This window comes from Spermophilus citellus (genome assembly GCF_964194105.1).
Source record: "Spermophilus citellus genome assembly, chromosome: 17".
Taxonomy (NCBI): domain Eukaryota; kingdom Metazoa; phylum Chordata; class Mammalia; order Rodentia; family Sciuridae; genus Spermophilus; species Spermophilus citellus.
The window spans coordinates 5821340-5833611 of NC_138199.1; the positions used below are offsets into that span (position 1 = coordinate 5821340).

The 12272-nt window shown below is 47.7% G+C and overlaps 1 protein-coding gene across 2 annotated transcripts in view; it reads right to left on the minus strand.

The window, feature by feature from the left end:
• The window catches only part of LRRC75A (leucine rich repeat containing 75A), a 42901-nt gene extending 39466 nt beyond the window's left edge, over positions 1-3435 (minus strand). Inside the window, exon 1 of one of the 2 annotated variants that reach the window (XM_081271515.1) lies at positions 2949-3435. In XM_081271515.1, coding sequence (XP_081127641.1) covers positions 2949-3194 — 246 coding nt within the window. In that variant the 5' untranslated portion in view covers positions 3195-3435. The remainder of the gene's footprint in view (positions 1-2948) is intronic. The other variant, XM_081271514.1, reaches the window with a different exon arrangement.
• Positions 3436-12272: the final 8837 nt, after the last annotated feature.

The window sequence follows — 12272 nt, forward strand, 5'->3', positions numbered from 1 at the left end:
CTCTCTAATTGGCATCCTGCCTGCACCCTTGAATTCTGAGAAAGGCTTCCTGATACCTTTCCAGCAAGTGGCAAGCTGGAGAGATTTCAAGCAAAGAAGCATTCTTCAAATCCTAGACATAAAAGAGGGGCATTCAGGGATGGCACCAGCAGCCACGATCCATCAGCCCATCTTGAATTTCCACACAGGGTTCTGAGTCCCTGCTTCTATATCCCCTGTCTGAAGCAAATCACACAACAGGGGGAACGGAGCTATCAGACTGGAGCAGTGAGTTGGAATTTAGGCTCGTGTTTAGGGTCTCTGGGAACCCTCTGAAATGCCTTTCAGGACTGTGTGTATGGGGGTGCATGTGTTTAGGAAGAGTATGTATAGCTTTTCTAGGGTCTCAGGAAGATCAAGGACCCAGCCAGGTGTGGTGACGCATGCATATTCTCAGCATCTTGGGAGGCTGAGGCAGGAGGATCATAAGTTCAAGACCAGCCTCAACAACTTAGTGAGGCCAGGTCTCAAAGTAAAAAATAAAAAGGATTGGGGATACAGCTCAGTGATAAAGTGCCCCTGCGTCGAATCTCCAATTACTGCTCCCCTCCCCCGATAAAAAAAAAAAAAAAGGAAGATCAAGGACTCAAAAGAGGTTGAGAACTACAGGTATTAAGGACCTGAGTCCCTTCCAACTCTGTGCATGCTCTGAACATACACACGTTTGGACACCAAACACGTTGTCAAACACAGGAGAACATGTTATGCAAATGGGGTGATCATCACTGTCCTGGCTGCTGTGGCTCCCTGACCCTGTTCCTCAAGATCCCAGACAGCATCCTGGAGGGACTGAGCACCCTGCACTGTGGGAACACCATCTTTGCCTACTGTGCTAAGAACAAGTTCTCCCTGGTCTGACCCTCGAGATCCTGCACATTTTCACGTCTCTCACTGACTGATCATCCCTTTCTGAACATCAGTACCTCCAGATTAGAGGAGGGAATTGGAAATGGAATACAATTTGAGAGAAAGAGCCACTTCAGTGTGCAGCACAAATTCAGCAGGACATTACTCCCGTGGGTCTCAGAGCCCTAGAAAACCCCTCTCATTTGTCATGGACATTTGGATACTGCTGGGCTCCCCTCCCACACTGCCCAGGGCCCATTTACCATTTCCTGGAGGGGTCCTGATCCCTACATTCCAGGCAATGTGGGGCAGCCCTCTAGACCCACAGCCCTCATCCATCAGCCAGAGGTCAAGGGAGCCCCAGAAAAGAGGGGAAGTCTGATTAACCCCTACTTTCCTCCACCAGCCCTCCCAGTCCTGCCACTGAGGGTGGCAGCAGACCGGTAAGACCCACATGCAGAGGAAATGCTCCCTGTCAAGGATCCTGGGAGCAGTGGGGAGCCCAAATCTGCAGACTGAGTCCAGCCTCCTCCTGTGGGCCTCCAACTGGAGCTTGAGGATGTTGGCTTCACTTTGTTCTCTTAACCCCTAAGAAGGGTTTGTGGATCTCCCAAAGCACCCCTCCCACGACCAGGGAACAGCACGTGATCAGTAAAGCCTTCTTACTGTCTAGTGTGCAAATGAGATATGCTGGTCTGGAAAATCCATTATTCTGTTTGAAATGAAAGAGTTACCATAAAGGCCTCATGTTGATTTCCAATTCAGGAGACAAAGAGAAATAGCTGCCGCTGAAGTTAAGTGGTATGGAATGTCATCTTTCTTTGATGATTCAATTTAGGGAAGGCACCTGCGGATCCAGCAGTGTCTGGGGCATCTTTCTGGATGTTGCTTGGAAAAGCAGAGGCAACGGTAGAAGCCTCATGTTTTCCCAAGTCCCCAAAACACTGCTTCCCTTTCTTTGTGCAGTGCATGCATTACACTCCAGGGTAACACTTCACCAGATATAAAAATGTGTGTGTGTGTGTGGGGGGGGGGGCGCGGGGGGTGCTACGGAATCCAGGAGAGATGTGGATCTTCCTCTCAAGAAGGCGCTCCTATAGCCTCTTTCATCAGTAATGGGAGGACCTCACAAAGGTCACCTGAGGTTCCCCCTCTCCCATATGCATCTCTACTGGGGTCAATCTAGCAGGAATATGGGGCTTGGACATGTTTACCCCTGGAGGCCAGGTCAAGACAACCTGTCTGGCAATTCACAGGGCAGCTTTGCATTCTCCTGCCTCTTTCCCATGCACCAAAATCCATAGCATAAGCCACCCCTTTCCTCAAAAAGAAATGAGAAAGAAAAACAAGCCAAAGAGGTGACACCATCAAGCCCAGGGCAGCCCCCAAACAGAGGGAACTAGCCAGATCTGCAGAACTTTCCCTAACCAGTGAGACAGGACCAGGCTGAAGGCAGAGTCCAGCAGCCTCCTGAAGTTCCTGCTGGCCAGTACACCAAACCTAGCTCCTGTATCTACAGGCTTTAGACTTTTGACAAGCGCTCCCTGAGGACCTATCAAAGTAGGGGAAGATGAAACTCTTGAACCACAATTCAGGTAGGTAAACAACCTAGGGACCGGGTGTCTTATTAGCCCTAGGGCCATGCCCTTGGACTCCTCCTCAGTAGGCAGCAGGTGAGGGTCAGCAGACAATTGTGCATTCCTCGAGGACCCTTGGCAGAGGGTGATGACCAATGGGTAGAGAGAAAGAAAAGAGCCCTGGACCAGGCACGCATCCCTGAATCCCCTCCCACTAACTATCCCTGGAGATCTGCGGAGGAAATAAGCGGAAACAAATATTGGTCCAACAGGTTCACTTCAGCGGGCCTCACCCAGCCAGCTTTCCTCTACCCTACCCTGAGGCCCCAAATTCAGCTGGAGCACCGAGGCACCTGCTGCCAGGCGGGCCCCCATCCTCGCTCAAGGGGGATCCTGGGCGGTGCCCCTCGCAGCTCCGGGCGTCCCCGGGAAGGGGCGGGGCGCTCCTGGGACCGGCTAGTCCTCTGACCCCCTCCCCGCGCTCACCTGGCGCAGGTGCTGCAGCAGCGTCCCCGCCTCCTCCCGCCGTCCCTGGCGCACCATCCGCAGCAGCTCCTGGACCATGCCGACGCGCCGGTGGTAGGGGGGCAGCCCAGCGCCGCCGCGCCCCGCCTTGTCCCCGGCGCGCAGCAGCAGCGACGCCCAGAAGTCGGGCCGTTCCCGACGGGGGCCGGGAGCCGCGCCGGGGCTGGCCCTCTCCGCCAGGCTGCCCTTGGTCTGCCGGGTGCCCATGCCGCCGCCGCCGTTCGCTGGGACTGTTCACGCTGGGCCGCGAGGCCGCGTCCCCAGCCGACTGCCCGCCCCTCGGCTGCCCCAGCGCGCCCGCCTCCCGGACTGCAACTTTGGGGGAACTGTTGCGTGCGGGCGGCGCGGGGGCGGGGGCGGGCGGCTGCCCGCGCTCCCCTCGCTCCTCCCTCCTCGCTCCCGGGCGCGCTCCCCGGGAGCTCGCCACCAGCCCGCGGGCCCCGCCCCGGCCCGGCCCGCCCCGCCCCCGGCTTCCGCCCCCGCGCCCGGGCTACGCGCCGCCGCGCGCCTCCTCCCTGACTCGCTCTACCTCCTTCCCGCCGCTGGGCTCCGAGCTCGGAGTGGCCGGGCGCCCCCTCCCTGTATTTCCCTCCCTGGCACTGCTCCCCCTGGCGGCCGCCGCACTGCGCCTCCCGGGGTCGTGGCGCTGTGGCGAAGGCGACGGGCAGGCGGCGGGCAGGCGGCAGGGTCAGTTGCACAGGGTCTCCCACAGGTTTCCACGACCCCTGGCGAGGTTGAGGCCCGCGGGAGATAATGGGAGGAGGTTGGTACGCCAGCTCGGTGGGGAAAGTTTGGAGCATGGGGGAGGGCGCTGCCTCTCAGCCCCAAAGTCGATTTTCTCAAAAGTGGCTCTAGTGAACAACAGCGCCAAAATCCTCCGAAGCGCAGGTCAAAAGCCTAGCCTCCCAGGCCTTGCTCCAGACCAATTGAATGAAAATCGCTGTGGGGCTTGGAGATGTGCGTTTTTAGTTAGCATCTTGGGTGATTCTGATGTATGCTCCTTAGAGGCCTGGCCTGTTTGGGGGTCGAGGGTGGTGGTGGTTGGTGTGTGAACTTGGAAACTCAGTAAACGGTTGTGTGTTGTGTGTGTCTGTGTGTGTGTGTGTGTGTGCGCGCGCGCGCGCGCGCCCTTTTATGGAGAGGCTGTGTTGCTTCCATCAGACTCTCAAAGGATCTGGATTGGAAAGGTGTGAGGAATTCCCTTCTTCTCTTGTTCTTACTCTCCAGTACAACAAAGAGAGAGATGCTTGCAAATAGATTCACTGCTGCTTTCTTCCCCGGCCACTTCTTCCAGACCCAACTCTAAGGAATCAGGACCCTGGGAGCTGATGGTACTTGGAAAGTCAATAATGAACCTGCCACTAAGAAGGCTAAGGTACATCGGGATCTTCTCTGACAGACCACAGGCTACCCTGGCAGGCCTGGGTGGCTACTCTGGTCTCAGCTGCAAGAGGGGTCGGCAATTGTGTGACCCTTCTCTAGCCCAGACCCTAGGTGCTGCTTTAAGGTCTAAGGATAGCTGAACTGTATGGGCAGGAGAGCTAGATCTCAAATCTAGAGAACTGAACTCCATCACTTACTAAGCCCAGAGTACCAGGCAAGTCCTTGAGTCTGCCTCAAGAATTGGGAGAGTAAAATAGGTGGATCGTTTTAAAGAAAAAAAATTATTCAATGATACTTTGTGAAGAGTGGTAAAGCAGACTTTATTCATGATTGTCATCAATGGAATTTTTCAATGGGAGGGAGAGATTGGGCTCAACTTGAATACAACATGGACAAGCGGAAATTTAAAGCTAACGGAGGAGAGTGGGGGTGGGTGTCAGTGGATGAAAAATTACTAAGAGGTAAGGGGGATTCTGGCAAAACGGATCCAGCAGAATTCTTGCTGAAGATAGGCCAGGGTGGCCAGGCATCACCTGGGGGGATGGTGGAGGATGAGGAACCTGATCAGATATTGAGTGTGATTTGATATGGGGGTGGGCAGGAATCAGATATGCAGAGTTCTTGGTAAACTAACTTTGCAAGGTTTTTTGCTAAAACTGAATTTTACAAAGAAGTGCATAGATGGGCCTAAGAGAAGTTTCAGGAACTTAAGTTTGGCCAAGGAGAAAATTTTGTCAATACAAAACTTCACAGAGATATCCAGCAAATATGAGTTAATTTTCCTACTTGGTGCATCATAATATCTTCTCCAGGAGCCTTTTTTGTCTATCCTGAGTACCTTGAGGGTGAGACCTTATATCTCCCCAGCAGACTTCTCTTCCCATTTCCAAAGATCTATTTTTTGGGTATGTCTAGTGTTGGAGATTGAATCCAAAAGTGCGCTACCACCAAGTTACGTCCCCAGCCCTTTTCATTTTTTATTTTGAAACAAGGTCTTGCTAAGATGCCAGATTGCCCTCAAACTTGTGATCCTCCTGCCTCATCCTCCTGAGTCACTGGGATTGTGTGCATGTGCCACCACGCCTGGCTCCAAAGGTCCATTCTTGCTGGCAGAGCACACTCAGTCTTCCTACTAACTGGCTTTTTATAGAGTTTAGAGTAATAGTTTCTAAATTTACCTGTATGCAGAACATACCTGTTGGCAAGAGAATCTAGTTTGGCTGGGCATGGTGGCGCATGACTGTGATCCCCGCAGCTAGGGAGCCTGAGGCAGGAGGATCCTGAGTTCAAAGCCAGCCTCAGCAATGGTGAGGCACTAAGCAATTCAGTGAGACTCTGTCTCTAAATAAAATACAAAATAGGGATGTGGCTCAGTGGTAGAGTGTCCCTGAGTTCAATTTCCGGTACCAAAAAAAGAATCCAGTTTGGGAAATACTGTCTGTGTTTTATGTTGGGCTTGCTGGACATCCAGCAAAATGGCCATTAAGGAAACCTGCTAAGTCTCTCCGTAGTGATAGGGCACCACTCACCTAAAGACAGACCATATGGGCCATACAACCTGAGTTAGCAGGTTGGCCTGCTTGAGGGTGTGTGGTTGGGGCAAATGCCATCTCAATGGGGGAAGACCAGCCTTTCACCTGGAGTCTGAATGGCCTTCCTCGCCTCTCCTTCAGAATCTTGAATCCGTCCTCCTTTTCCTTGTTCTTAACTTTTTTTTTTTTGGTTGTTGTTGTTTTCCTTTTCTGTTCTCAATATATGATCACTCAAATTACACACCTCTATTCAAGAATGGGGATACATCTCAGTGGGAGAATGCTTGCTTTGTATATACACAGGGTTCTTTCTGGGTTTGATCCCCAACTGCAAAAACTAAAAACAAACAAAGAGTTTCATTTGCCCTCACTTTCCTTTTCAGCCAAGATTTCTAGAAATACCTTATGTTCATTGTTACATTTCTTTGCCTCCATTCATATCTTCAGTTTGACTTCTGGTCATAGCACATCACTGAAATTCTTCTTGCCAGTGACCTAGTTGCTAAATCAGTGGCCACTTTCAGTCTTCATCTTACTTGGATCTTAAGAAGCATTTGATCTTATTACCTACTCTGTTTTGATTGAAACTCTACTCCCTGGGCTTGTAGGGACCTACTCTCTTCTAGATTTCCTTCCTTCTTTATTTTTGCAGTGCTGAGGGTGGAACTCAGGGCCTAGGGCATGTGAGGCAAATGCTCTACCACTACATTCCCAGTTCAGTCTCCTTTTTAAAAAAGTATTCATTTTTTTAGTTTTAGGTGGACACAATATCTTTATTTTACATGTATGTGGTGCTGAGGATTGAACCCAGTGTCTCATGCATGCTAGGCGAGCACTCTAGCACTGAGCTACATCCTCAGCCCTCAGTCTCCTTTTTGAGTTCCTCTGGAGCTCCTTTTCTTACCCTTGACCTTTATTTGTTGGTGCCACATAGAGTGCTGCCTCAGACCTCTTTCTAGACAATGTTATTTATTTACTTATTTGTGCTCTGGATTGAACCCAGGGGCGCTTTACCACTGAGCTACATTCCCAGCCCTTTAAATTTTTTTTTATTTTGAGACAGTGTCTCGTTAAGTTGCAGAGGGTCTTGCTAAGCCGCTGAGGCTGGCCTCTGCCTCAGCCTCCTGAGTCACTGGGATTATAGATGTGCACCACTATACCTGACTCTAGGCAATGTCATTTGATGGTTTTATCTGCCATGCACATACTGATGACTTCAAGTCTCTCTTTTCAGCTTATAAAGTAATAAATTAACCTGTCATTGATATACAGTTTTTGGCAGAAGACATAAGACAGCAGGGCCAGACAGAGATCTAGAACTTTATTGCTCAGGGCCCAGCAAGTAGTATGAGCATCAGCATATTTGCATCAGTTCCTCTTGCCTCCAGGATCCTCAGGGGCAAAATAATGAGCCCAGACGGATGCTCCACATGATGCTGGTTTATGTTATAGCTGAGAAACACTGAGCTGGGGGATCTACTGCTTATTGCGGAAGCAGTAAGCACGTCTACTCTTTGTCACCTTTAAGGAAACTCATCCTTCAAGGTTGCTTGCTACAAAAATAACCCTGAAAAGTGGTTCAGGTAAAAAGAAGTCAGGGTCTTATATTCTTGGCCCACACAGCAAGATGGTGCATGCCAAGGACCCATAGAAGATTGTATCTTCCAACAGTGGGCACTTCATACTCAACAAATGAGCGCATTCTCTTTTGGGTCTCCTTCCTAACCTACTTTTGCCTGTCTCTGCTGCCTGTTAGGAACAGCAGGCCAGGCCAGGCACCATGGTGCACGCCTGTAATCCCAGCAGCTCGGGAAGCTGAGGAAGGAGGATTTTGAGTTCAAAGCCAGCCTCAGCAACGGCAAGACACTAAGCAATTTAGTGAGACCCTGTCTCTAAATAAAATACAATATAGGGTTGGGAATGTGGCTCAGTGGTTGAGTGCCCCTGAGTTCAATCCCTGGAACCCTCTCCCCTCTAAAAAAGGAATAGCAAGCCAGAAGCCCCAGAGAAATTGTGTGCTGTTTCAGGACTTATACCTGGTTAGTGATGCCAAGGATGGTAGTGATTATTTGCTGTGCATTCCTGTGTGCTTGGTGGTGGGCTGTGTCATTTTAATATGTTTCATTCTTTCAACAACTGTAAGTTAGGCTTTGCAATTGTCCTGATTTCTAAGGTAAGGAAATTGATTCTAAGGTTGATGACTTGCCCAAGGTCACACAAAAATTAAAGGGTAGAGTTGGTATTCATACTTTGGTCTGTCAGACTTGAAAGCTTGTATTGTTAAGTATTACTTTATTACCATCAGTCTGGCTTTTAAAATATATCCCCATCCTATAGCCATGGCCTTGGTTGAAGATCTGTCATTTTTCACCCCAGTCTTCTTTCTAGCTTGTCTTTCCACCTCCAGTCTCACTCCTCTGATGCATCTTCCACATAGCCGTTGGAGTGGTTGTTCAAAACTGGGAAATCTCTCTCTTTTTGTATTAGTTAGCTTCATGTTACTATCACAAACATCTGAGATAATCAACTTATGAGGGAAAAGGTTTATAGTTTTACAGATTTCAATCCATGATCAGACAGACTCATCACTGCTTTTAGGCCTTTGGTAGGGTGCTGGGTGGCAATGATGGGGAGCACATGGTGGATAAAAACTGCTTTCCTTATATTCAGAAAGTGAAAAATAAAGAGGAAGGGGCCAGACTTCCACAGTTTCCTCAAGGGCACATCCCCAGGGATCTAAAGACCTCCCATTAGGCCCCACCTCTTAAAGCCTTCATCACCTCCCAGTAGCACCAGACTGGGGGACCAAGCCTTTACCAGAGATCTTTGGGGGACACTTGAGATCCAAATTATACTAGTGCACATGCTCTCTCTCTCTCCTTCAGTGATTTCTTTCTTTTTTTTTTTTAAAGAAGATTTATTTATTTATTTATTTTTTGAGAGAGAATCTTTAATATTTATTTTTTAGTTTTTGGCGGACACAACATCTTTGTTTGTATATGGTGCTAAGGATCGAACCCGGGCCGCACGCATGCCAGGCGAGCGTGCTACTGCTTGAGCCACATCCCCAGCCCTCTCCTTCAGTGATTTCTATCATTTTCACTCCAAACTACTAAACATGGCAGTGATGTCCCTCAGGTACAACTATGTCCTCATATCCTTCACTTAAGTCATCATCTGTATGTATCTGTCATTCTCCCAATATACCATACTTTGTGCCTTTGCACATACTGAATTATCTTCCTGGGATGTCCTTTACTTCCTTAATGGATACCTGGCCATCCCTTATGATTTAGTTACGTGCCACTTTCCTCAGGAAAGCTTCCGCAAATGCCTCCAATGTCCTCTTCTATGTGACTATAGTGCCTTGTGACTGTGATGGCCTATCTGGTACTGTGCTTCTACTATTTGCACATACTGTGCTTCTACTATTTGCACATGTTGTTCTTCTGCCGAGACCATCCTTCTTCATCTCCTCACTGGTTAGTCCCTCCTTGTGTTTTATTAGATTAAATTCAGTGTCACCTCTCAGGGTGGCTTCTAGGATTCCCTTGCTTCCCATAGGAGTTGTCCATCTCCTGTGCTCTCCAACTCTCATTGCTTATACCAGGTTCTGCATAATGTCCTATTGGGCCTGGCTGTCATTGGTGGATGCCATTGTCCATCAGTATCTACATAGCACAGTGCCTGGCACATTGGAGGAGCTCAATAAGAGCTTGTTGCATGGGAAAAACTTCGTGACCACTTTCACTGTTGGCTTCATGCCGGGAATTCAGTATAGAGCAGACCCTCAATAAAACAACCAAATGATCCAGAGCACTGAAATACCATTGGATTTGCTGATGTGGAAGCTACTGATGATTTGCAGGAAATCAGTTTGCATGGGAGGAACAAAAGGGAGAAGATAAGAAAGCTGAGAAAATTTAGAAGGCCACTGATTGTTTTCAAAGTAGACATAATTTTATTAAGAGGGAATCATGGAATTATCCTTTCTTTCTTTTCTTTTTTTTTTTTTTTTGGTCTGAATTTGTATTTTTCCTTTTTGGGACTTATCCTCTCAATCATTCTCCCCCCCCACTTTTGTACCAGGGAGGTGCTTAACCACTGAGCCACATCCCAGCATCTCACCCTTTTTTTTACATATTTTGTTTAAAAACAAGAGTCTTGCTCAGTTGCTTAGGGCCTCACAAAGTTGCTGATGCTGGTTTTGAACTTGTGATCCTGCTGCCTCAGCCTCCAAAGCTGCTGGGATTAAAGGTAAGCACCATCATGCCTGGGTCAATCATTCTCTTTTAAGCTAGTAATTTTGTATCATGGAAGCATTGGACTTTTCTCACCATCAAACTTGCATGTAAGAAATTCTTGTCATGACTTTTCTTGGAGCATTCACTGCAATTTCTGCTTATGATGTAAAAGTTTGAAGTATAAGATGTTTAATGATACTTAAAGAGTACTCAAATTATATAAATATTTAAATAAAAATATTAAATATATGTATGATATGTGGATCAAAACTATTTCTACTTAATATGTCAAGCTTTTATTGCTGCAATAAGTTTTACATTTGTAATATCAAATTCTTAATAATCTTTCAAAAGGTGTTAGGATATTCCTTTTTATACAGAAGATGCTGAAGTTTAGGAAAAATAAAGAATTTGACCAATACTTCCTTGGTAGTAATCAGAGAGCTAGAATTCAAAATCATGTCTGTACTATGTTACATAATATAGGTGCTCTCTCTATATTAAATTTTTTGTTTGAGAATGTTGTCACATAATTGCTGTTTGTTTTTGAATTCCAGAGAAGGAATTAGGCAGGACGGAAGCACAGGAGTGATAGGCCAGGCTGATGACCTGATGCAGGTGGCAGAGAGATGACTGGGGCAGCTCGAGAGATGAGCCCCAGATAAGCCTCAGACAGACTCTGATACCAATTCAGAAAAGGAGGAAGTGAGACACCCATAAGTGTGCAGATGGAAGAGAAATTGGAGGAATCCTTGCTTCATGATATTATTTTTATTATTTTCAGTGATTCAGAAAGCTACCTGCCATAATGTCGGGGAGAAGGCAGGGCCTGGGCATGTGGGAAGAGGTGGCAGCGGATCCACAGGGTGGACTGAGGGGTGGAGCTATTTGATAGCCAGAGGACAAGCCTTCATGGTGAGCAGTGTCAAGTTCTTGTCAGGAGACAGGTACTCTGAGTGGTATCATGTGGCCATGAGTTTTGCTATAGCACACCAGGCAGCTCAAGAAAAGAGCCACTGCTGGGGTTGTGGCTCAGAGTAGAACGCTCACCTAGCATGCGTGAGGCACTGGGTTCGATCCTCAGCACCACATAAAAAAAATAAAATAAAGCTAATTGTGTCCACCTATAACTAAAAAAAAAATATTAAAAATAAGAGCCAATGAGTGAGGGATTAGATTGATCCCCTGCTAAAATTTCTTGATGCATTCGTGACAGAGGGGTAGGGCCAGATAGGTGACAACAGGTCATGGAAATGATGACCTGGGGGAATATTGTCTAGGAAGAAGGTAAAGCCAGGAAGGTCCAGGGATGCAATAAGATGGACTTAAACTAGCGATTCTCCAGCTTGATGATATATTGGAATCCCCTGGAGTTTCGTAGGTCAGGAGCATCTGCATTGCTTAGCAGTTTCCAGGCTGAAGCTACCTGTCAGGGAAGGTCAAGGGTCATACTTTGAGCACGAAGAGCTGGGGTATGAGGAGAAAGCCAGTGAGAACTTTTCTCTCCTGCTGTGTCATTATGATTTTGAAAGGTACAGACCATTTCTGGACTCAGAGGAATATAGTGTGTCACTGAAAGTATTGACCCTGATGGGACATTGAAAATAGTCTCCTCACCCCCACGCACACATATGCAGCAGAGGGCTCCCTGTCTCTTAGATGACAAAGATTCTCTGCTTGACCAAAACTTAGTCAGGCTCCTCCTCTTGTAGGCCCATCTGCGTATTTTCTGGTAAAATCCAGTTTTAGCAAAGAACTCTGCTAAGTCAGTTTAGCAAGGAACTTCCTGTCCTCATCCTCAATATCTATCAGATACCTCAATATCTGATTAGGTTCCTCCTCCTCCACCATTCCCAGGTAATGTCTGGTCACCCTGGCCTGTCTGCAGCAAGAATCCCTCCTACCTTTGATGTTTCCTCTGTGTTATTTTCCATCCACTGACCTCTATCTACCCTGCTTCTAGGCTATAAATTCCCATATGCTCCTGCTATAATTTAGAGTTGATCCCAATATCTCTCTCTCACTGCAAGACCCTGTTGCAGTGGCCCCTATATATTGTGGCAATGGTTTTAAATAAAGTCTTTCTTATGGTGTTTTAACCACTATCATTGAACATTTTTTTTATT